The 25,786-nt window shown below is 42.4% G+C and overlaps 1 protein-coding gene across 2 annotated transcripts in view; it reads right to left on the reverse strand.

Moving 5' to 3' along the window:
• Window positions 1-12,616, reverse strand: part of Tapt1 (transmembrane anterior posterior transformation 1) — a 59,679-nt gene extending 47,063 nt beyond the window's left edge. The window contains exons 1-2 of one of the 2 annotated variants that reach the window (XM_087187400.1): window positions 12,402-12,616; window positions 1,103-1,233 (exon numbers count right to left, since the gene is read on the reverse strand). In XM_087187400.1, the coding sequence (XP_087043526.1) occupies window positions 1,103-1,233; window positions 12,402-12,594 (324 nt within the window). In that variant the 5' untranslated portion in view covers window positions 12,595-12,616. The remainder of the gene's footprint in view (window positions 1-1,102; window positions 1,234-12,401) is intronic. The other variant, XM_004847248.3, reaches the window with a different exon arrangement.
• Window positions 12,617-25,786: the final 13,170 nt, after the last annotated feature.

Raw genomic sequence — 25,786 nt, forward strand, 5'->3', positions numbered from 1 at the left:
CCGAGTACAGGACTCCCAAAAGCTTCAGCAGGTGGTGCTCACCAAGAGCCTATGGAAAGCAAGGTTTCTGAGGCTCGCTCTGCCCTTGGCTGCCATCCTTCTACCAAAATGATGGGACGGACATTACACCACCAGACCAGCGGGGTCCCTGCTTCCCACTGCTCACCACATTTCCTGTTACTACAGCGTCTGGATGAGCAAACCCACAGAGCTCCTCTGACGGCCACTCTAACAGAAAGCACAATTCTAAGGAAACAGACTCTCTCTCACAAGCTTTACGTTACCATAAAAGTATGAAAATACGTTTCAGGATAACTAGCTGAATTATTTCTTAACTCTAGTAAGAAATCCTGGAATCACTCAGGCTGACCAACTTTAGCAGCGCCCAAAGGTAAAGGAGAGCTTTCCTGTCCTACGTGATGGACTGAGGCTGAGACAGGCAAAGCGGACGAGGTGTGGGAGGTCGGCTTTGCTACTGCTAAGCTTACTCTTTTTTTTGGTACCGGGGATTGAAATCGGGTCCTTGCGCTTGCGCAGCAGGCGGCGAAACCACTGAGCTAAATCCCCGGCCCTGCTAAGCTTACTCTTAATGCCATGCTTTCTGTGACAACAGCTAAACAAATCATCTTTCTCTTTGAAAAGACTGTTCATTCACATTTTTAAATACGGGTGTTTTCTGAGAAACTTAAACCATAAAAAGATTGAAATAAAAAAAGATTGAAATTAAATAATTTATCATATTAAGTGAAAAAACTACTTCCTCCAATAAAACAAAAAAGGAAAGAAAGTAAGAGTGCAGAAATGGATAGTAATTCTTTGGAAAAAGTTATCTGGATATGGCACAAATATAAAAAGTTCAGTAAGTAGTAAAGATTTTGATAAAACTTATTATATGCTATCATTGGTTCTTAACGCTAAAAAATGTACCTTCTAAAAATCTTCCTATAAGGGAATTTCTACTCCCCTAACACACTGAATTACTTACCTACCACATTATTTCCAATATTTTAGAAGTGCAACTGATGTTGTTCACGTTTTTTTCATAATTAACACTTTGACATAGCTTTCAAAATAATGTCTAGAAATGAAAAAAAAATAGTACCTTTTCCAGTTCTCTTGGTATTCGCATACAAGTGTACACTCTTTCTCTTCTTTCTGTGTACTTGGCCTCATTATGTTCGAGGAAGTACCCTCTTGTTAGTTCAGCACTGAGGAACCTCAACAATGAAAGCTCTACAGAAAAAAGAAAATGACACAAAACACAAAGAATAGTGTTTATCAAGGAACTCATAGGCTAGCTGGGGCTACAGATGATACACTCATAAAACACAAAGAGATCAAAACAAAGCCATCTGTAATTCTGTGCTTAACAGGTGAACTATTCATTATGGACCAGCAAATATTACCGAGAGAACTGCTACTCTGTGTGGTATAAAAGGAAAACGTCACAGGAATATGGTTGGGAGTGGTTCCGAAGAACTAGAAGAGTCAGAGAAGTCCTGGGTCTTCAAGGTGATATAGGGCCTGGGCTGGTGGAGAGATGGAAAAGGACGAAAGAGCAGCTCCCAAGAACATATCAAGTGGATATGCAGAGTCAGAGGGAGCCCAGTCCCCTGTGGGCATGGCTTCAGGCCAAGAACTATCCTGGGGGAATCACACGCACACCGGGCAACCACTTCCTCCTCAGGTCACCCCAGAAGATCCTGCCAAAGTGGGTTGGCCCTGCCCTCCAGGAAGGCTCTCCAGCGGGACGGTTTCACAACAGGTGCACAAGCAGAACCTCAGCCAGATCTGGCAAACCTTCCTTTCCAAGGATCCTCCCATTCATCCCTGTGTCCTCTGAAGCAAATCCATCCAGTCTTCGCATCTCAGATGAGGAAAGTAAGGCGCAAGCAGGTTAAATAACTGCTCTCCACTCAGGTATACCTGGAGCTTTGAGGGACAATCAGGTGTGGACGCTGGGCTCCAGATCTCTGCAGTGCGTCATGCCTCCCCGACAGCATATCACCTCTGGCCCCTCAACACCTCTTACTTCACACACACCTTCCCACCCTGACTCCTATGGGCGGGGCACTCACTCTCCCAGCACTCAGGATGCCAGAAGGTCCCAACTGTTCTCTGTTCTGAGCCAGGCTTGGGGTCTTTCTACCAAACACGTTACTGAAGTTGCTGACACAGGGAAGGCTGACGTCATGTACTTCAAGGAGGTGCATCTTCTATGCATGCTAGGAGCTAAAGTTTCCATGGGAGGGAGTGAGTATCTACAGCCAAAAATATCCTTGAAAGGCTCTTAGAAAGACTTAAACATTAACTGTGGATCTAAACAACAATGGGTCTAACACAGCTTCCTTCCTCCTTAGCTCTTCAAGCATCACGTTAAGGGCCTTGCTTGCATACCTTTAGGGTTTATGTTCTATGTAAGTGTACCTGCTTTTGTTTTGCAGTACTGGAGACTGAACCCAGGGCCTTGCACGTGCTAGGCAACCACTCTATCACTAAGCCACATCCCCAGCCCTTTTTATTTTTTGAGAGAGGGTCTCACTAAGTTGCCCAAGATGGACTCAGACTTCCAATCCTCCTGCCTCAGTCTACCAAGAAGTTGGGATTGCAGGTGTGCACCACCACACCTGGCACACACGTGCTTTTTAAAATATCAGATTTGTAATCTGTTTGGAGAGTTAGTGATACTGAGAGATACCATGGTGTGATACAGAGGGAGAGAAGCGCAGTCTCTCACATACTCCTCCCAGGTCAGGGAGGGCAGGACCACTGATACACAGTTTTGTTCTTTCTCTTTTCAGCACTCTAACAACTGAAGTTGCACAGGTTAAATGTACACAAGATATAAGCTCTACAGGCTATATAGGCAGATTTCAGATTTAAAGGCCTTAGTAGAGCCTAATCCACAGAGTAAAACTTTTGGCTAAGACCTTTCTAGAACTAAACAAGATCTGCTGCAGAGGAGCAAAAGACTCGTGAGCTGTAAACAAGAACAGCCAAGACTAGTGAGAGATAAAAACTAGGTTCATACTAAGTGCAGTTTCCAACTAGAAAGAAAGTCTGGAACACCTTGCATCTATAAATGTCAATTCAGTCCGTGTAGAAACTGAGAAGTGACAGGACATTAAGAGAGCAGAAGAGATTCTCCACGCACCAATTTTACTGACCCTGGCAAACTCTCACTTCGCCCTGCAGCTCCCCTGTCCCTTGTCTTCTCAGAGGCACTCTTCTCTCTCTCACATGCCCAAGAGTTCTGACCTAAGTCTCTTTGTGGCTCCTCCTCCACCTGACCCTTAGGTGTTTGCTAGTTCAGTGCCCTACTCACTACAGCCTAACAAAACACGAGTTACAGTAAAACAACAGCCATCCTTGAATGCCTGTGTGCTCCAATGTGTCCTGGGTTACAGTTTCTTTGTTTCGCACACATGTTTTCCTTGAACAATGTGAGGTTAAAACCATCATCTAAATCCTGAAGTCACCACATCTTCCCCTGACTCCTGAGCCGTACTTCCAGCTGCTGGGGCAGCCGCACCCTGACATCCCACAGGCACCTTATCACTTGCCAAACTGAGCCAGGACCCTTCCCAGTAATTCTGGCCCCCTCTGGAGTCAGGCTTCAGCTCAGAGTAACAGCAGCAGCATCAGAAGGCTGTGATGCTAGAAGGCCACTGTCAGTTTGATGACTGCCTCTCTCCTCTCACCAAGCCCTTCCTATACTCCACCTGGCTGTGGGCGTGGTTCCATAAAGCCTTCCTAACTACACACCCCTACTCCAACCTTCTCTCCCCGTGACACTAACTTCACCTGGCAGCCAGATCAGGTGTCTCTGCTCAAACTCCAGAGCCCTCGAGTGGCTCTTCTGGTCTCCAAAGTCAGCTCCTCAGGGCTGGTGACCCGAGTCCCTTCAGCTTGGCCCAGGATCATCTTTTCAGCTGCACCTCCCACCTGGATCTGTAGCTCTCTGTTCTCCAGTTACTCTCCCAGTCGCTTGGTTCATGCTCCTCCCTGGCCGGATCCCCTTCCAGCTATCCACAGGTGAATGCGGCTGGACATTACCTTCTTTTAGTCTCCCAGGCAGAATCTATCCTTCCCGAATTCAGCCCCACAGCATTTCTACTTGCCTATGCTTCTCTAGAGCATGGCATATTCATTTTCTTGTCTGTTTTTCCTCATTCACCTTTACGTTCTTAGGCTCACATATAATAGGTGCTCAACAAATGCTTGGAAAAGAATATATGGAGCAAGGAAGAATAAAATCAGAGAAGAGTATGGAGGAGAGAGAACAAAAATAGAAGGTAAAAAGCTAAAGATAAGATGGAAAGGGAGAAGAATGATAAAGTATAAAATGGAGTATTCATTTATGGTCCCCTTAAAACAAAGGCAGACAGCAAAGAAAACTGGTATTTAGGAGAACTGAGGAAGTGACGTAAAAGGAAACTGGATCCCATTTCCAAGTGGATGATTTGTTCCTTCTAATGTCAAAACTTGACATTTCTCTATTTCTCTCTAACACTGTCTTTAAAGATGATCTATATGAACACAAAAAGCAATAATCAAAATGTTCAACATTAGTATAACTGCTAAATAAATTACAATGCATTAATTAAAAAACAGAATAAAAAATCAGAAGTGGCAACAGAAGAGAACACTAGGTTCTCTAGAAGTGAAGAGAACACATGCTGGTGACAGGACAGTCCCGAGGCTGGGGAGTCTGGGAAAGAGGCAAAGGGCCCAGTGCCTCATTCGATGCAGCATGGCCGACGACCCCAAGCCCACCAAGGTCTGGAGCACAGATGCCACGGCATGGACACGGCCACTGAGGCCCCGGGCGTGGGGACAAGGACATCCTAACCGTCCGTCCACAGGAAGTGCAAGCAGAGAAGCTGAGTAGCCCATGTGTGAGTCACCTGGGTTGGAGGCACAGAAACTGGTTACCACACAATAGTTTTAAATTTAAGAAAGCGAATTTACTAAAAAGGCTCAGACGGTTTATCCCGTTCCCTGGGAAAAGTGCCTTTCACAATGGCATGTTTCTTGGGGAGCGCAGAGCTTTTGCCATCATCAGTGTTTTGTTATGGTCCTCAAGGAAAGCATGGCCTGAGCAGTGAGAGGAGGGGCGAGGCTGCCACCCGGGCCACCGCAGAGCTGGGCTGCACAAAGGACAGCTGAGCTTGCAGCAGTTCTCCAACACCCGCCCCTGGGGCTTCCACACAGAGCAGCGAGGGACCCAGAGCACTTATATGAAAACCGAAGGGCAGGGCAGCACGCCTTGAACTACTTTTCACTGATTCCACAAGTTCCATAATATTACCAATTCCAGCCCTGTTAAAGTGGCCTAATGTTTACTACTTCTGCAATCCTGTTTCTAAGGTCGAAGGGCAATGTGACTAGTATATCTAACAAATTATACAATCCCAGTAGCTCGTTTTCTGTAAACAACTAATTATACAACATAAGTAAAAGTGCTTCAACTAAACAAAATAATACTGTTAGGATTCTTCCCCTAGAAATACAATAATTTCAAATATAACCACTAAGTTAGATTCTACACTGGAGAATGTTAAAGCGTGAAACGATAAGAGCATATTTTGAATGCATGCTCTCACAACCGTGAAATCAGGTCTGTAGTTAGGTGCATTTTGCAGATGAAGAATCCAAGGCACAGAGGCCAAAAAAGCCTCCAAGGTCACCAGAAGGCAAGTGGTAGAGCCAGAATTCAAAGGTAAGCTGTCTGTCACTAAGAGCATGCTTTCCCCCCAGATTATGTTGCCTATTGTTGTCTCAAGATTTTTTTGGGGGGTACCAGGGATCAAACTCCGGACCTTGCGCTTTTGAGGCAGGCACCAGAACCACTGAGCTAAATCCCCAGCCCCTCAAGAGCTTTTTAAACAGGCACTGGGCTGATGTAGAAAAGAAGAACCCCAACCCTTTCTCTGTGCTCTCCTAGCACCGGGCTGACATCTATGAAGCTGCACTGTCACCCACATTACGAGGCCATGAACCACCCAAGAGCCAGAACCTAGTACTCCTTCATTCCCTTCCTGAGGTCCAGAGCTGCCAGTCCTGTGTGCAAAGGTCGTCTTTCTGCACAATTAACGCCATGCTGATGAGCCCCAGAATGGTTTTAAAGATACAGTAATGCCAGCCAAAAGACACTCAAGCTTCATGGTGTTAAATGTCCCAACAGCTTCATTTTACTTCCTCCTCTTCAACTCTGGAAAGGTGGCTCGGTGTAAGTGGCTGGGATCCTTCCACTCTGAGGCACGAGACAGTTTACAAAGGTCTTGCAGGCATTACTTCACACAACAGTCAAAATTATGAGAGCCAAAGAGCAGCTAATGGCACTCACATTTGCAACAGAAGAAACCAAGGAATTTAAGAGTGTTGCCCAAAGTTACCGAAAAGTTAAGAGGGAAAATGGGGCTAGAACCCAGATCTTTGAACTACAAATCCAGCCAGCTGTCTTCCCTACACCATCTTTATTCATCTGTTCAACAGTCATTTTGAGACAAGAAGATCATGCCAAAGGAAGGGGGTGCGCTGCCTGGGGCTGGAGCCGTCAGACTGGCCCGTCCCCGCTCCCTCACAGTGTGCTACTTCAGTGTACTACTGAGTCTTCGGTGCCCAAGTGTTCCTTTGGTTCATTAAATGTTTTCGCGCATTCTTACAGACCTAGCTGAACTTATCTGTCCTGTGATTTTGGGTATATATTTGCCTGGCTAATTACTTCCTAAGACTACTGGTACCAGGGATCGAACTTGGGACCTTTCGAGGCAGGCAGTGGCACCACTGAGCTAAATCCCTGGCCCAGGAAGACTACAGTTTGTAATCTGCTGGTACCACTCTTTACCAGCTACACTTCTAGTATCTTCCTGAAAGAGTTAAAGACATCCTATTGCAGTGATACATGCAGACTATACAACTCATAACAGCTAAGTCTTGAAAACAGCCTACATGGCATCAACAGATGAATGGATAAAGAAAATGTAGCCATGTGGTATATATATACATGATGGAATACTACTCAGCCATCAAGAAAGATACATTTGAGTCACCTGGAGGAAAATGGACGCACCTTGAGAACATAATGCTAAGGAAAAATAAATTAGGCATAGGCTAAATATTGCAGTTTCTCTCATATGAGAAACCTAAAGTATAAATAAGAGCAAAATAAAAGACAGGAAACAGGGAGAAAGACATTGTGAAGATGGGAAGTAGATTTGGGAATGGGTGGGGGAGACAGAAGGGAGAGGAAGGGAAGTAAAAAGGACCAAGGTGCATTATGTATATGTACAATTCCCTACCACGAAGAAGGCCTTTACCATGTATCACAAACATATACACACAAAAAGGAAGGCAAAAAGAATTCTGTTCGCTACCCCTCAACTTCTTCCATACTCTGGTGGCCTTTCTGCCTGCCTCTCTCTCTCTCTCTCTCTCTCTCTCTCTCTCTCTCTCTCTCTCTCTCTCTCTCAGCAAAGGAGTCAATTTCTTTGGTTATGCCAATCATCTGCCTTTCTGTTTTAAGAGTGGTCTTTTCCAAAATCAAATAATACAAACATTTATTTTCCAAACACTGACTTAGCATTTTGGATGTCAACCACTTTTAGTTCATTAGTTCTTATCTAAAAATAATGTTCAGAAAAGGTCACTTTAGAGATATTTTAATAATTATAGCATAAGTGCTCCTATATTAGAAGATTTAAATTTTGCCAATTGTAGACATTTAATATAAGGAAAATAACACCAATCATAAACCCAAACCAACTCCTCCAGAGTATTTTACATGATTTTTTTTTTTTTTTTGCGGTACCAGAGATCAAACTCAGGATCTTGTGCTTGCAAGGCAGGCGCAGAGCCACTGAGCTAAATCCGCAGCCCCTGCAGCGTGTTTTAAATCAATATTCATCTCCTACCACAGAACTGTTCTGTAATCCAGTGTCATAAATTTGAGAAAAAGTATAGTACGAATTGTTTCTTCCTTGCCTCTAAAATAAGAACTCTTATGTTTAATTACATTCTGTGATAGCTTATTTTAAAAATAAGAACCTAGGATAAAAAAGCATTAATTAAAAGTAATGATTAATCACAAATATATTTATATGTTTAGTAATAAGGCTAAATATATCCTTCTTAAAATAGCACTGTACATTTAAAAAGTAAATTGGAAAGTAATATTGGTTAACAGTCAAGAAAATATGAAATATTCAAAGCTCCAGTCTTAAGTAACTGACAGCTTTAGTAAACTTTACTAAGGTTATACTAAAATATTAAATTGAGTTTATTACACAGATGCAGAGGCATTCCTTTATTCAAGACCAATTAGGAATCAACTTTTCTGGGAATCAATACAATAGCAATTCTGCCCTCCTAAGTCAAATACAAGTAAAGGATCCACTGTACACTGTATATTCAAGGTTTTAAGCCCTTCAAAAAATGTGTATACTCTCATTTAGCAAAGTAAAGAACAGGTAGGATATTCATGAATTCAGAGACAGAAAAACCGATACAAAAAAATAAAATTACTTTTTCCAAGGTCACAAGCTTTCTAAGTAAACCAATAAAAATGAGAATACACTAGCAATATCTGACAGTCAATGATACAGTCTTTCTAGAGACTTCTTTTATGCCAGTATTCCACAAAGAGTCACACAAATGAGCTGCTAAGGCTAAATTTTGGAAAGTAAACTAGATTGAAATTAAACATTTTAAAATGCCAAGATAATGAACTGATCAAAAACTCAAGTGAGTAACTTTTCATTGTTAGTTTATATATACTAATTAGGCAAAGTAGGTGAGAATTTTAAAAGCAGAACAACAGCTTTTCAGAGAAGAAGGTAATTTTACTTTATCTGTCTCAGGTTTGTGGTTACTCCAAATCATTTCCCAGCAGATTTTTAATTATTTTTATTTTCCTTTGTAAATAAAAAATTAACTCTATAGTATAATTTCAGAATTAGCTGAGTTTTGGACCACAGAGACCTATATAATGTCTTCTATGGAAGGTGAAGATAGCTAAAGTTATTTCAATAAAATATTTATAAGAACTTAAAATTTTAATTACACAAATAACAGAACACAAGGAATATGAATAGTTGAAGCATTTTTCCTACTGGAAATCTTTTGTGGGAACTGTTAAAAAGATCACTTGGGGCTGGACATGGTGGCTGGCACACACCTGTAATCCCAGGACTCAGGAGGCTGAGGCAGGAGGATCACTGTGAGATCAAGCCCAGCCTCAAGTACACAGCCAGACCGTGGCTCAACCTCTTACAAAGAAAGGTCTAAGGATGGGTAAAAACAAATAGAAGAAGCAAGAGGTAGACAAGTTTCAGCTCCAGGAGTCAGGAGTCACTCCTAGAAACAATACCGTTTGCCCATATTGTGCTTCAAGGTTTTTTGTTTTACAAGCAAGACCTACCTATTCCTATGCATCTCCCACACTGGCCTTCTATAGGTATTGTTTCACAATCACTGGTTAGGTGTTGCACTTATTTTGCGCTGAGCCTTCTGTGAAGTTTGCACAGCGACTAAAACAACTTAGATAATTTAGATACTATTTAGTAACGGGGTTATGAAACAGCCAAATGGATTAGGCAAGCAGTGGAAGCAAGCAGAGTCTACAAAGTAATTCAACAGCTGCATCAAACCAAGAACACAGGTTGCCTAACTCTTAGTCCAAAGTTGGCTTGCTGAATGTAGATTCCCTAAGGTGAATACGGCTATACAGAAACTCTTTCGCCTAGAACTTCTATGGGTGAGTCAAGTGTTAGAAATAAGTACAAGAACATGCTAATAAGGAGTACTATCAGGTCTTATGTAGAAACTGGTAGCATGTTCAAGAGTAGTTAAAAAAAAAAAGATAGAGGAGAAACTACAGGGTTTTTTTTTGATATGCATTATTCCCAGAGTTCAAGGTCAGTGATACCTGGGAATGGTAAGACACCCATCTCCGTGTTAGGGTGTAGGTACGAACAACCGAGACAAGTTTCAGTCTACTTTTGGGAGATGTGTAAGTCAAAAAGGGAGTTCTGAGAAGTAAGCAATAAGAGAGTGAAAAGAAAAATAAAACTGACCCTTGATGTAGAGAAGTGTACACAGTACATACTGCTGTGTATGCACGAGCTAATGTTTGTGTATATTTTTCTAAACAAATTAAGAAGGACAAGAATGCAACAAAACCAACCCTAAACATCATACTTATTTTACTTGGGTGGAGAGATTATGGATAAGCACTTAAAACTGTATACTCACTTATGGAATCCAACTGACCAACAAATGCCTTCCAAGAGCCTTGAATTCTTTAGGAGGAACGACGGGGGCACTTTGGAACTGATGGTCAGGCCACCAGACACCAAAATTATGACGTTCAGAAGGAAAGACAAAGGCCGCCCTAAGTGCAGGGAACAGCTATAAAGAAGGGACATGCTAACACGGGTCAGTGTGAGCGCCGAGGAAGACTGTGGCGCTTGACTCAGACAGCAATGCTTTTTGCCCACACTAGATGGGGTCCCGCTCAAAGGCCCTCACCCGGAAGTTTCTGAACTCTGGGAAGGAGGGGGAAAGGTCACACAGCAGTGGAAAGGGAGCAGTCCTGGAGGGTCAGAGGGCTGGGAGGGTGCTCAAGAGCACTGACAGCCAGGACGGAAGCATCGCTCCCAGGTGGGGTCAGCAGCTGCCAGGGCCCTGTGACTTGCAGCACAGACACTGGTGCACGGAAAGGAGGCCACAGGAGCCCGACGCTTACACGTCCCAGGGGTGCTTGCCGTGGTCCTGGTCCCCCAGCTAGAGTGACTTAGCTGGACCAGAGTGGCCACAGTCATGTCTCCTCACACAGAGCTGATGGAGCTGGGGACACAGAGGACCATGTCAACAGCTGAAGCCAGAGGCTTCTCTCTCCCGAAGACTTTCTGCAGCTGTGGGTTACAAGCCAAGCTCCAAACACGTTAAGGGCACGGGGTTCAGAGAGCCACGTCGGGGAAGGAATGTGTGGAGCAATAACATCTATGCAAGTCCCAGGATCCACAACCCCCAGCTACTTCCCAGGAGAATTTGGGAAGATGTAGGTGCTATCCAACAGCCCAAGGTCTGTGCTCATCAAAACCTCCTGAAAACTTCATTTTCTCTCTACACAAACAACAAAAACGGCTTCTCGCAATGTTGGCTTTCCCGAAAGTCAGAAATATTGTAAAGAAACTATAGTGAAACCTGGCCACATCTATTTTTATTCACACAAGAGTGCTTTCAATAGTCAAGTCTGAATAGTCAGCGGAGAGATTTAATATTTTATCTTACTTAGAGCCTGCCAATTCAGAAAGTAAATACTCTTGTGAACAAGTGTTTAACAGAAAGCTAAACCAAATAAAGTAGGGCTGAGAAAGTTTAAGTGGTTAACTGAAAAAGACCAAACAATGTACAGTGCATACTTAAGTTTTCAAAGATGTGGACCAATTCAAAAATCTATGCCCAGTTCTGAGAATTAGCAAACCAAGTAGGATCTCCTCTGATCAGCCATATAGCCTTTTAAGTACTCCCATAATTTCAATACCCAGGAACAATCAATGATGCAGTCAGCCACCTTAAACCTTTATTTGCATGAATTGCAGGAAATAACAGCTAGTGGAGCCCCTATTCAACTGTATTTGACTCAAAGTTTTAGTTGGAAGAAATTTAATGGAGTTATGGTTCAGTTGCTGTTCAAGACTCAGAATTATGTAAGGATTAAAACCCGGTGACCACTCTGTATTAAATAAAACATACATCTCAAAATCTTCCTTTTAATCCTAATACACAACTGTAATATGAATACAAACACAATTTTTAAAAAATTCTTTAAAAGCAGTAAAACCCTGGACCTCACTGGAATTCTATTACATAATATGCTTAAAAACGTTAACTTGGAGGGTTCGCGTGAGGGACGTATTTTCTTATGTGGCAGTTTCAGTTTAGGAAAAAGTTCCCATGTACCATTTTAAGGAGTGCTAAATATTTCTGTTCTGGAGAAAACGACTCAACTTCACGGTCATTACCACACTTGTCGGCTGCGTCTGTGAAACAGTCTATTTGGAGGGCAAGTTAACAGGTTCCTGGGGCTCAAGTTCGCTTAAAATACAGACCAAGACCACCAACAACAGCAACAAGGAGTCACCTTGGCACGAAGATCATCAAGAACCCGTGCGCGTCTCCCTTCGCGCGGTCCCTGCCCTGGGCGATGCCCGCGAGCGTCACCCGGCCGGGTCGCGCTGCCCGCGTCTCCTGACCCAGGCCCGCCGCAGCCTCCTCCCCTGGGCGCCTGGCTCGACTGCCCGCGGGGCTGTCAGCAGCCGGGGCTCGCGGAGTTCGCGGGTCCCGGGGTCGCCCTGGCCGCGGCCTAGCGCCGCCCGCGCGTCCCCCCGCCTCACCTGCGCGGCCGCGGCGCCTCTCCCGGCGCCGGTCGCTCTCGTAGAAGCCCAGCGTCTCCGTGTGCTGAGGCGCCGGCGGGGACCCGTGCCCGCCGCCACCGCGGCCCGGCTGCTCTGCCTCGCCGCGGCCGTCCCGCTCCTGGACGCCCGCGCCGCCTTCTCCCGCGGCAGCCGCGTCGCCGACGCCCGCCATGTTCCGCGCGCCACCAACCGCCGCCGCCGCCGCCTCCCTCCAGCTTGCGGCCCTGCCTCCGCCCGCGGCCAGCCCCCTCCCCGCCTCGCCCCGCCCCTCGCCCGAGCCGGAGCCCGAGCCCGAGCCTGGGCCGCCGCCGCTGCCGCCGTCCGCAGCCCGCCGGCCGGCGCGCGCCATTGGCGTCAGCGGCGCGTGCGAGGCCGCCGCCGCCGCCGCCGCCGCCGCCACAGCCGCCGCCATCTTCTTCCTGCTGTCGCCGTGGCGGGCGCCCGCGGAGGGCTCGGCGGAACGGGGCGCCGCGCCGGGCTCCATGCGTTCGGGTCGCGCGGCCGGGGACAGCAGGCGCCTCCTGCGGGACTCCGGGACGGTGCTGGGCGGGTCGGCGGCGGAGCCCGGGGGCAGCAGAGCCCGCTGCCCGCCGTCTGCCGGGAGCGCGGCCGCCCGCCCCGGGTCCCCGCAGCAGCCTCGGTGCCCCGAGTGCGTCGGCACCGCCCGCCCGGCCTTGGCGCGGCCGCGGTGACTCGGGCCCGGCTCTAGCTGCCCGTCCCCCTCGACTGTCGGCTCCGTGTGTCTGCTGATTTGGCTGCATCTGTCCTGCATATTTATGGTCGCCTGTCACTGTCACATTCCCTGGCCGTTGACAGTTTCCAAAGCACTTGGGCCAGAAGAAACTCGGGATTTGGGGAGTTCATAACAGGTGGAGGCGCTGAAGGGAGGCGACCCGCCCGGGACTCAGCCCGACGAGGCGGGAGCTCTAGGAGTTGCTGGCGACTCTGTCGGGAACAGTGTTGGGAGGTGGCCCGTGGCTGCCAGGGTGTCCTTGCTGTCAACTGCTGGACTCGGAGCGGGACCTGTGCCCCGCCCCGAGCACAGTGTGGAGGCCGCTCGCTTAAGGGTCCTGCAAGTGAAGGTGCTGGGGCTGGGGGACTTTAGTCACCCGCTTCTCACGTGATTGCTGCGCCCTCCAGCTAGGCGGACAGTGACTCCTCTTTCTCCAGAGCCAACTTTGGATCTTTCTCACCTGTGCTTTTGTAACCTTTTGATTAGCAAAAGCAAGACGAATTGTTCCCGGAACACTTAAGCTGCCTGGAAACTTACTTACAAGAAAAATCGAGCGTTAATTCATCAGGGACATCCTGAGGGTTTTGCTGTCGGGCCAGTTAACTGATTGCAAATTCTCCCCAAGTTTAAAACTAGGTGAGCTGCTTTGGGGAGCAGCCTGAGATCAGGGCTCGGTGGTCTGACAGCTGAGCAGGAGGCCCGGGTAAGGGATCATGGTGGACTTACAAAGCCTGGCAGGTAGGAGCTGACTTTCACCTTGGCGGGGACAGGAGGAACCAATCACTGCAGCCTTTGGAACCTCCTCATCCTCAGTGAAACAGGACAGCTCACAGGATTGCGTTCCTAAACTTTATTCCTAAGACCATTCCCCATAAAGTTCTGTTTGGGTCAGGTTGTTTGGGGTTAAAACTGAGCCTTACTGAACCAATTAAAAACATGCCGGAGTCAAATTACATAAATCATTTTGAAAATTAAGATACTGACAACCCTATGGTCTCTAAAGGTTCTTTCCTGCTCAATTTATATTACTCTTCTATCTTTAGTGTAAAATCATCTTCATCCTATTATGTACTGATTATCAAGAAGAAAGTGTTCTTTTATTGCTTGTTGATGTCAGTTTCTCTTTTATTGGCTTGTTGCTCCTTCCTTTAAGTCATGGGCTGGAAGGGACAGAATCTCATTTCCTCCACTAAAGCAGCCACTTGTACTAACGGGTTTTTCTCATTCTGTATGTCAGGCCTAGGGAAAGACATTGTGTTTTAAAGGCTATGGCTTTTTTTTTTTTTTTTCAAATAATCAGCAAGGCAAGGAGAGAAGTAACCATGCTCAGCCTAGGGACTGTAAGTGTTCTGATAAGTAAGAGGAACAAGGTAGAAACATGGGAAAGTTGAAGGGTTTGTAGCTGCTCTTCAATTAGATCGTTTCACCAGAACTGCATTATTTCACCTGATGTGTTGTGAAACTGCACAATCTCAAACCCACCCTGAAGTCATCAACTACTAAGATATGTTTTTGTTTTGGGTTTTTTTTGGTACCTGGGATCGAACTCGGGACCTTGTGCTTGCAAGGCAGGTGCCGGAACCACTGAGCTAAATCCCTGCCCCTAAGATGTATTTTTAAAACAAACACGAATATAATTTTTTCTGTTGACGCTGTCCACCTGTGTAAATAATGATAGTTACATATTTAGTTTGTTTACAGAAAATTGATTTTCTTAAGTTACTACAACCTATTGTACTTACTCAAGGTTCAGGAAAAGATACTTTCAAATATGTGTTCTGAATCTTCAAAATATTAAGTTATGGCTGAGGCAAGAAGATTACAAGTTTGAGGACAGCCTAGGCAACGTAGACCCTGTCTCAAAAAAAAGACAGAAAAATCAGCAAATCTCAGCGGAAGGTAAATAACAGCTAAAATATTATATCTTTATATCAATTATTAAAAGATGTAGGCTTAGATTTGTAGCACCGTCATTAAAAATAATAGGAGTGTTTTAAAAATATAGTAACCCTATTTATGAAAATTCAAATAGTATTCTATAATAATTTTATCTTAATTATAAGATAAGAACTAGATTTTGATGATAACAAGCTCTGGAAATTCAACTTTAAGGTAATTCTGCAAGCAACAAGCATATCATTGTACTACTGATTAGAAAAAGAAATACTCCATTGGTGGAAAATAATTTTAATAGATGAAAGTGATGAATATTGGATGTGAGTTTAGAATTGGGAAGTTGAGAAGTCTTGTGGTTATTATAGCCACTATGTGGCTACTGTGTCTTGAAGATTGCAAAACAAAATAACATTTTTAAAAAGAATGGAAAGTTGATGAATAGTATGCATAGTTTTTAAGAATAAATTGAACAACTTCATATTTTGTTACTCAAAAATCTAACAATTATGGTTGTGTGGACCAAAGTACCTTCATCTATTGCTTATGAACCAGAGATTCAGAGCATCAGATAACTACCCTTACAGAGCATATAAACGTCTACTGCTTAACGCCTAACCCAAATCATTATGGTCCACCATTTCATAAAATGATGTTTTAAAATTAGTGTTGTTTTTCAGTTTGCACATATTCTTTCCTTTCAGGAATAGCACAGCATGATGCAAAGAACCCTGGTCTTGTAGTTTCAGTCCTTGGGGAAGATACTGTCTTGGCCGCATACTTAACTGTGTGACTCTGGAAAGATATTCACTCTGGCCATCAGACCCTTCATTGGTAAATAATGCAATGTCTCTTCCATAACCAGAGTTAGAAAAAATACTGTTTCCTTTCTTCTTTCCCTTTTATGGTAACTTTGAATGCTTCCTTTTGTTTAGACTGAAGTTTTCATTTTTCAATTATAAAGCAACTTATTTCTTAACTGCATTTCTGGTGTATTCACCCCCCAAATGTTTGAAATTAGTTTCCTACATTTTTCCTGAGTACTGTAATTAAAACATCAAATGCTTTAATGAAAGAGCTGTGAGTCATGAAAACACCTAGATTCTCTTTGACTCTCCAACTAAAAAGTCTTTGAACACATGAGCTCAAGTGATCTCTTTCTCTTTCATTTTCCCAAAATGAGCATTGGATTAGACTCTAGTGGCCACTTCTAGCTCCAGAAGTTTATGCTCATCTATTCAAACTCCTTTTTAGATTCTCAAACTCCTGGATTAAGAACAGCTGTATAGGCCTGTTCTATCAAGATTTGAAGGAAAGCATGAAATCCTTAATTAGAGAGCTCTTTTGTAATTAGTTCTAAAATTTGAGTGCAGAGAATTGAAATGCTGTCACTGTATTGACAACCCATCAGAAGCATGTAAGTCTCTATGCAGCTTCTTTATGGTCTGTGCATTGGCTCTTTATCCTTTGGCCTGAAGGATTTTCACTCACCTGGTCTCCAAAGCTCCAGCTTTCACCTCAGGCCTCAGGGTTTCTGCATTGTGAGTAAGTTTCCCTGTTTGTACCAATGCATGCCTTTGTCTAAGAACATTGCCTGAAGGTGACAGTAAACAGCACTGGAAATAGTATTTGAGATGCTTACTGTAATACAGTCCATTTTGGTCATATAGTTGCAGACACTGAATAGAGTACAGTTTTGTTTATATCTGTATTTCTTAATTGAAAATGTATTTTGGCAGTCCATGATGTCTGTTTTCTGAACCATAAAAGCCACATGTCTAATTCATAAACTATAGTCCTGAATTTAATTTACTCACCATTTTATCTTCAAGGAGAAAAATACGATTTGAGGTTTTAAATAAATGTGAAATGCTTTGCCACAGAGATTCTAAAGAAATAAAATACACTGCTGGGCCCAGCACAAGCCTTCACACTGAATTTGTGTGAGTGTATTTCTCCTGGCTTTGGTAATAATATTTCTTATCTTTGGCAATCATCTCCCCCCCTCCCCTTTTAAAATATACTCATCATGTTTTATCTTTTCTGGGCTTCCTTCCATAGATTTCTGAAGGACACCGGCTCAGCTTATTTCACAGATTGAATAAAGTGCCTTTGGTTCTAATGTACCTGTTACAATTTAACTAAAATAGTCATGAGCAAAGTCTTATTTCTAAAAGCATTTCTCTGGCATGAGACTATGTGACTGAAACCATTATAAGTAGAATTTACAGAAAATTATACTTTGTTCAAAGGAATGTTTTATAAAGATATTTTGAGTGCCTAAAGGTGAGTTCTGTTTATATAAGAAGAATGTGTGGTCATAAATCCATGCTGTGCTGGCTAATAGGACATTTTTTTTCATAATCAGATACATGTTTATTTTATATTGGATTTTAAACTTCTGGAAAATTCCAAAATCCAAATGAAAAGGACCTTGGTGATGACTTAGCAAGCTCCTAATTCCAAGTTTCTCTCTTTGAAGAGAAAGAACGTTGTTCTTTTTTCATCACAAAAACAAAAAAGACATGTCATGCTTAGAACAGTTTTAATCATTTAGTCAGTTAATTAACAACGGATTGTTAAACTCAGATCTTCCAGTAAATTTGTTACTAATGGTCAAAAATCTCCCTTTATAATTCCAGCTAGCAAAGGCTTTCATTTTAAAATTCAGAAAGCAGAGGAGAGCTTATTAACCCCCCCCCACCCCCCCGTGTTACTAGCTCTTTTGGGTTTTGTTTTTCAGAATATCTTATTACCCTACTTCTTTTGGCTATTCATAAAATAGTTGCTGATAATCAGAAGACTTTATGTAATATTTGGGATAACTTTTGACCCTTTCCTAGTATTTCTAGTTTAACTTTCATGGATTTTGATAACTGAGTCATTTTTCTCTTTACTCTGCCTTTAAGTTCTTTTGAGCTGTCGTCTTTTATATTTTGGTTTTATTCTCCACATTAGTCAGTTTTTCCATTAAAATATCTTTCCAGTATCTTCTGAGTTACTGACCTGTGAATGCACGCTCTGACTCTTCAGAAATGTATTATTTAGGTGTCATCGTCAAATAATCCAATTATTTGTCTGTTGTCTTGATGACCCAAAGTCATTGCAAATGCATAATAAATTTTCGGATTCTCAAAGTAATTCACTTGGTTTCTCCTTTCCAGCTTTTATTAATTTGTTTACTTGATTTCAGGCCTTAGCAAATTGCTCTTTTACATGCATCTATTATAGTTCCCTCTTTTTGATTTTAAATTTATGTTTATATGCAAAATACTTCTGTTATTTCTGACACTTTTCAGCTTGGTATCAATTTTAAATAATAAACTACTATTACCTGTTTACCATCTGGATTCTGAATAAATGCTATAACTTAGGTATATTCTTTCATGTAGGAGAACACCACTGTGTTTCATTTTTCAAACAGCAATAAAAAGAAAATATGTATTGTGGCTTTAACAAATATTTATTTATTTATTTTGGTTTTTTTTGAGACAGGGTCTCACTATGTAGTTCAGGCTGGCCTAGAACTTGCTATGTAGCACAGGCTGGCCTCAAACTCACAATGATTCTCCTGCCTCAACCTCCTGAGTGCTAGGATAGCAAATATTTGTTTTCTTAGGATAGTTTTATGTTCCTAATGGTGTGCTGCCCTACCTGACAGTAATATTAATTCACATTCCCCTGAGCATAGGCCCACTGATGTATGCTGGGGTTAAAAATTTCACATGCATAATTCACAAATCAATATTTGATTGCTAAGAAAACGGAGGCTAAATTAGACACCAGTCATCAACTCTTAAATTTTGCTCTCATTTTTCATCCATTGTATTTAGCTATGTGATAACACTAATTATTTAAGTGAAAGTTTATTTCTAGTACTGCAAACTATTTTTAAATATTCAATTTTAGTATTTATTATAGTGCGAGTACTTATGAGCTAATGTAACTGGTTAAATATTCTTTCTTAAGCCAGGCATGATGGTGCACACCTGTAATCGCAGCACTTGGGGAGGCTGAGGAAGGAGAATTAGAATTTCTAGCTCACCTTTAGCAACTTAGTGACTTAGACCCTGTCTCAAAAAATTTGAAGCACGCACGGTGGAGATGTAGCTCAGCCCAATGGCCCTGGGTTCAATACCCAGTATCATAATAATACTAAGTTTAATGCAATTTGATTTTAGTTTTACAAGCTTGATAAACACATGGTTTCTAGTTTATCTTAAGGTAGCTAGTAAAATCAATCTCCTGTTGGATAATTTAAGGTACAAAAATAAGTTGATTCCATTGACTTTGGGCAACAGTGTTCTCTCCAAATCTGGCATTTGTTTCCCTCCTACATTTTAATGATGTACCACGGAGGAAGCCTAATTGGTGTGATCCGGTTTCTTTATTGGTGTTTTATGGACAGTATAACTAGCTTCTCACTTGAAAACAAGTGATTTTCTTTGTTTCACAAATATTTTTTAATCATTAATCTGCAAGACTTTTTCTTTGTAGTATGTATTTTTTAAAAACACTAACTTTTAAGATGGCCAGCATCGGTTAATCCTTCAGGGACATACATAAAAACACAGGTGGATTCACCCATGCAAGCATTTGTTTTTAGTTAGCAGATGGTTTTCTCAAAACAATCTGCCCTGCTTCTGTGTCAAAGTGAGCAAAACATTTGTTTGAGATTAGACTGTAGCATGTCAGCCCCAGTGATTGAATTGGCTAGAAAAGTTCTCCAGAGACAGCGCAGGACGGTGGGGAAGTGCTGAATCTGTAGGTGAGGAGACCTGGGTGGTAGTCACGAAACCAGGCATGTGCCATGGGCCTCCTTTGCTAATCTGTGTAGCAGAAGGCAGCCCCAATTGTCTCGAAGTTTCCTTTCAGCTCTATAATCAGGTGATTTTTAGTTATCCCTTGAGTTATTTTAGGTTGGCATCAAGTGTTGACTTGGCATTGACTTGTAATTTTTTTTCTGATGGATTCAACTGCCTTATTTTCAATTGTAAGGTTTATCTTAAATTCCTTACATTCAGCTACCGACATTAGTATTTCTTTTTCAGCCAACATGTATTGACTATCTTTTATGTGCTGGAAGCTGTGCAGAGCCCTAGAATAACAAAGATAAATGAGATGGTCTTCCTATCTACAAGTAATTACACTGCAATGTGATAATACCAGAATAGAGGAATGAGTGAAATGGCTTGATAGTTCAAAGAAGAGACTGATTCATTCTGCTTTGAGAGGTGCCATGGCAGCAGGGAAGGAAGTGGCATTTGAGAGGGTCTGGAAAGGTGTGTCTGCTGTGGCAGATGGGGCCTGGGATGGGACCTGAAGGCCCGAGGTAAATGTCAGAGCATGTGCACAGTGAGAGGTAGGAGGTTGCATGGCGTTTCATTAGAACTTCAAGACTCTTTCAGTTTCTAGGCTTAGGTCCTAGGAAGCATACCGTGGGGCAGAGCATTGGCTAGATAGAATGGGCAAGAATGATTATTAAAAGGTATCTGTGAGGCCGGGGATTTAGCTCAGTGGTTCCGCTGCCTGCCTCGCAGGTGCAAGGTCTTGAGTTCGATCCCTGGTAACAGAAAAAAAAAATGTATCTGTGAGTAGTTGCCACGAATTTAATTCTTTGGGCATGATTAATCATCTTACAGCCAAACAAGAAAATTTTAAAAGGGTTAGTCCACGAATTGTTACGCTGAGACAATTTTCAAAAGAAAAAGATATGTTGGTAAAATTTCTTAACTGCATATTAGACCTGGACATTGCAAGTAAGACTTAATAAACACAAACAAATGTTCTAGTTGTTTTTTACTTAACTGTTATTGGTAGAAGTGCAAACAATTCTCATATATATGAATTAAAAATGATAAATTATTCTTCCACTTGTGAAGAAGGTTGGGGTAGTTGGCAACCTATTAGTCCCCTAAGTCTTCAGATATGTAGATGTGTTCTTCACATTAATAACTTCGTAATTCAAAATCAAATCATTTCCATCTTTTGAGGTTAAAATGGGACAATGGCTTGCTTAGGAAGCTGCTTTTTGTAACCTTTAAAGTTCTAGCTTATTTTGAATAATTATAAATGCCAGAAAAAATGTACGATTAAATTTTATGTCTGAATCTCAGCCTGCTCCCTGGACAATTATGGGGTAGGAGTAAGAACTGTATGTCAACTTGGAATCAGACTCACTGTTTTGAGCCACTTAATTTAGACACTTATTTTACTGTAAGCACTTTTGCTTTTACTTTGGCAATCAGCATGCAATTTTAATTAGCACTTGGAACACAGCAGAATATGTTGATGAAGCTCGAGACATGAAGAAAGGCGTTCATGATGGCCTGCCTGGGGACTCTGTGGCATTCCAAAAAAGGCACTCAGTCTAATGCCTGATGCTTCTGAGAAATCATCATCCTTGCTGGCATTTATACTCTTGCACATTTAATCATTTCAGTGTTTTGAAATGTCAAAATATTGACATTGGCAGCATTGTCACCTATGCTATACTCAGAATATTAATTTCTTAAGCTTATTCTGATGCAGCAGTGGACATATAAGAAAACCAAACTTATTTTCTGCATTTGGCCAGGATTCTCTTCCTAACTTTCCATTGCTCTCACTAAGCCTTTAAACCACAGCCCCCCCATTTCCTTTTTCCCTTTACCTCCCTTTCCTTATGACCATTTTCTCTGCACATCCAATGTCTGTGAGCCCACAACTGCATTGTTTTAGAATGACTTTGTAAGTGCATCTCCCCCATTGACTCTTGTTGTGGAATTGTGTCCCCTTCTCTGAGTATGGTTGCATACAGTCAAAATGTGCAATGCTTTGGAATAGAAAGAATGTGCACTTTATACTTGCACTGCTACAGGTTGAATCCTAACTGCTACTTAACTTTCACTAAGGACTAGCATGTATTACTTAACTTCCTTGAATTCCTTTAAATGAAGATAATAATACCTGTTATGCAGGATTGTTAAGAAGATTAAGCTTCATCCATCAGTTCAACAAATATATGGAGAATCCTGTTACTCATTGGTAATTGCAAGTATTACTGTATTTGGCACTGAAAATAAAAAGATGAGTATGGTATGACCTTGTTCTAAGGACTTTATACTTTAGTAGGGTAGACGACCAATTGCAATATAATTCTTGATGGATGAGTAGGAGTTCACTAGCACAGGGGTTATTGGGGCTGGGGTGAAGGCAGCAGGATTTGAGATAGATGGAGAAGCGCGTGTGATGTCTTTGAGCTGGAGAGGATGGTAAGAAAGTTCAACATGCAGTAGAGAATAATGTTGCCGCGATGGTGGGTTAGGCTTAAAACGTAGATGAACATCATGAGGGGCCTCACAAGCCAGGCTCAGTGCAGAGGGAACCTGTGAAGGGTATAGGATCAAGTTTATGCTTCAGGAAGGTCTCTTTCCTGGGCAGGGTATGGAGCAGTTTGACAGAGTCCAGGAATGAGTATAAACATTTACAGGCTGAGGCCCAGAAGTGGGGGTGCCTGAGCAACAGGGGCTGCAGTGGAGATGAAGGCGATGGACTATACCAAGAGAGGTTTGGGCCCAGAAAGGGCAGCGTGTGATCGGATGTGGAGGTGAGGGAACAGTGGTAAGGAAGAGGAAAGAAATTTTAAGGGAAACTATAGAATTTTGACTTAGTGATGGTGCTATTCTCTGAGATAGGAAATGCAAGAGAAACCATTTAGGATACAGTTGGGTGCCATAGCTTGAATGCTTCTTCCAAGTCATGTAGAAATGCAGTTGCCATTGGAACACTATTAAGAGGTGGGTTAATTGTAAGACAATTACTGTGTAATACAGTAGTGCCATTGTAACACCGTTAAGAGGCTGCATCCTTCTAAGTAGGATCATGGCTTTACCATAGTAGGAAGGCAGTTGTCCTGGAAATTCCCAACCCTTTTCCTGTCTGACTGTCTTTCTAAATGGACTTCCATTATGTATAATTTACCCAGTCTGTGGTTTTTCTGTTGCAGCAGTAAGGACTAAGGTGGTGGGGAAATTGTGGGGCTTGAGTTACCCTTGGGGAGAGCAGAATGTTTTGACTTCATTGTGTTGAGCGCCCCTGTGTTCTAACCCTGCTCTGTTTGTCTTAAATATAAACCTTTCCATCAGAATGACACAAACTTTGTGACAAAGATTTGTTCCAAGTGAACTCCATTAAGCCAATTTAATTCTTTGATGCATTTTCTACATGCCAGATTTAACCTCTTTCCGATTGTTTCCACTTCATTTTTTCTTTTACCAACATTATTTCTATCTGGATGACATTTTTGCTGTGTACATTTTATAATGAAGTCTTGATTTATCAATTTATTTGTATGTGTGGTACTGGGGATTGAATCCAGCTACTTGACATTTAGCTACATCCCCTATTCTTTTTACCTTTTTTTTTTGAGACAGGATTTCCCTTAGTAGCTAAATTGTCCAGGCTGGGCTTGATCTTGCGATCCTCCTGCCTCAGCAGTCTGAGTAGCTGGGATTATAGGAGTGCACCATTATTTTCAGGCCATCAGTTTTCCTTTTCTTCATCTTTGTCAAATTTCTGCAAAGCTTTTCCTATGGTAAATTTCATTTTAATGCCAGTATTTTTCCAATGTCATATTAACTTTGCACATCTAAACTTTTTATCCAGTCTTTTTGATTTTTTTCAACTTGTGAGCAATACTAATTTTTATCATTGCTCTTTTTGCTATTATCAGCTATATTTTACTTTAGAAAAAAACCCCAAGTCTATTTCCACAAGACAATTTTTGCAGCATTGAAAATTACCAACAGTAGGTGATTCTAAAGCCAGCTTTTCATCTGTAACGGATTTGCTACATACAGTTTTGGCTCTTGTCTATTTCATTTTGATATTTACAGTCAGAATTGCCTCAGAAAGGCAGAATCAGATTGCATATTCAGCCTGTGGCATAGACAAGGGAAGATGTCACAAAAACAAATGCATGTACATAGCTATGATGATCTGCAGAGAAACCTGAGGCAAAACAGATTTGAGAGCCACGTCATTTGAAGGTGTGTATGGAGCCCAAGAGAATGGGTGACATATCGTAAGAAGATGTACAGCAGGAGAGAAGGTCATCGAAGAAGTCAGGGAGGGGCACCAGCATTCTGGTAAGAAATGGTCTGAGGAGGAGTCCGTGAATGGGAGGCAGGTGTAATAAGATACCTCAAGGGGCCATTCTCATGGGAGTCCAGTCAAGAAAGAGGAAGTGGTTGTCATTGTCAGATGCTACTGAGAGGGCACAAACTGCAGTGTATCCTTTGGCTTTAGCAACAACAGCAATGACTTCACTGTCCTCAGTGGGAGAAGAAGTATCCAGCTGTGTACACACAAGAACAGTGAGAAGAAACAAAGAAAGAAAGCAAAGAAACAAAGACAACTGTACTGAAAACACTGGGCTGCAAGAAGGAAAGTTTGCTGATTTGTTGCCTGATTTACTTGTCTTTTTTTCCTCTCTCCTTCAGGAAGGGAATTGACCTCAAGGCCTTTCCCTGAGCTACATCCCCAGCACTTTTTATTTTTCATTTTGAGGCAGGGTCTCACTAAGTTGCTGATTCGCCCAAGCTGGCTCAAACTTGTGGTTCTCCTGCATCACCTTCGCAGAGTCTGTTATTCCAGGTGTCCACCCGCACACCCGGCTTATTTGTGTCCTTTTAATATGGAAGACGCTTGAGCATGGTTGGGTGCTGATTGGCTGAAGAGGGGAGTATGGATGGGATCCGGAGGCGCACATTATGACACCAGTCCCTTCCAGTGGGTGGATCTGGCATTTTTTTTTTTTGCTTAAGTTCTTTCATTGGTACAGTTTAGATATACAACATGTTTACATTCATCATTGGGTACTTGCACCTGTACATGATGTATCTTGGGTCTTATTTTTTCCTCATTCCCTGTCCTCCCTTCCTCCCTCCACCCTTCCCTATTTACAAACACTTTAGTTCCATTTTTTCCTTTTCTCTTAATTTTTCCTTTCCTTTCTTACCTTTCCCCTTCCCCTCCAACTTCCTCTACCACTTCGGACTTTTTCTTCCTATTTTAAATGATCAATTATTCATTTTAATCATTTTAATCCTTATTTACACTTTCAGTCTCTCACAGCAGAGAAACTATTCAGTATTTACACATGTATGTCCTATTTATTTCACTTAAGAGTATGGCCTCAGTATGCATCCATTTAGCTATAAATGACTCTAGTTTCTCATTCTTTATGGCTGAGTAGTACTCCATTTTATAAAAACCCCCACATCTTCCTTATCCAGTTTCCAGTTGATGGGCACTTGGGCTGCTTCCAGGCTTTTGCTATTACAAACTGTGCCGCTGTAAACATGGGTGCACATATATCACTGTGGTATGAGTCTTTAAATTCTTTTGGGAAGATACCCAGTAGGGGAATAGCTGGGTCAAATGGGACCTGTAGTCTTAGTTCTTTGAGGTATCTCCATACTGATTTCCACAGTGGTTGCACCAGTCTGCACTCCCACCAACAATGGAGAAGGAAGGTTTCCTTTCTCTCCACACCCCCGCCAGCATTTCTTATTGGTTGATTTCTTGATAGCAGCCATTCTTTGTGGGGTGAGGTGGAATCTCAGTGTTGTTTTCATCTGCATCTCTCGAATGACCAGTGATGTTGAATGTTTTTTCATATATTTATTTGCTGCTTTTACTTCTTTGTCTGAGAAATGTCTGTTCATTTCAGATGCCCATTTTTGAATTGGGTCTT

Source organism: Heterocephalus glaber, unplaced genomic scaffold (genome assembly GCF_053883595.1).
Source record: "Heterocephalus glaber isolate CG9 unplaced genomic scaffold, H.glaber_assembly_v1.0 deba00001509, whole genome shotgun sequence".
Classification (NCBI taxonomy): domain Eukaryota; kingdom Metazoa; phylum Chordata; class Mammalia; order Rodentia; family Bathyergidae; genus Heterocephalus; species Heterocephalus glaber.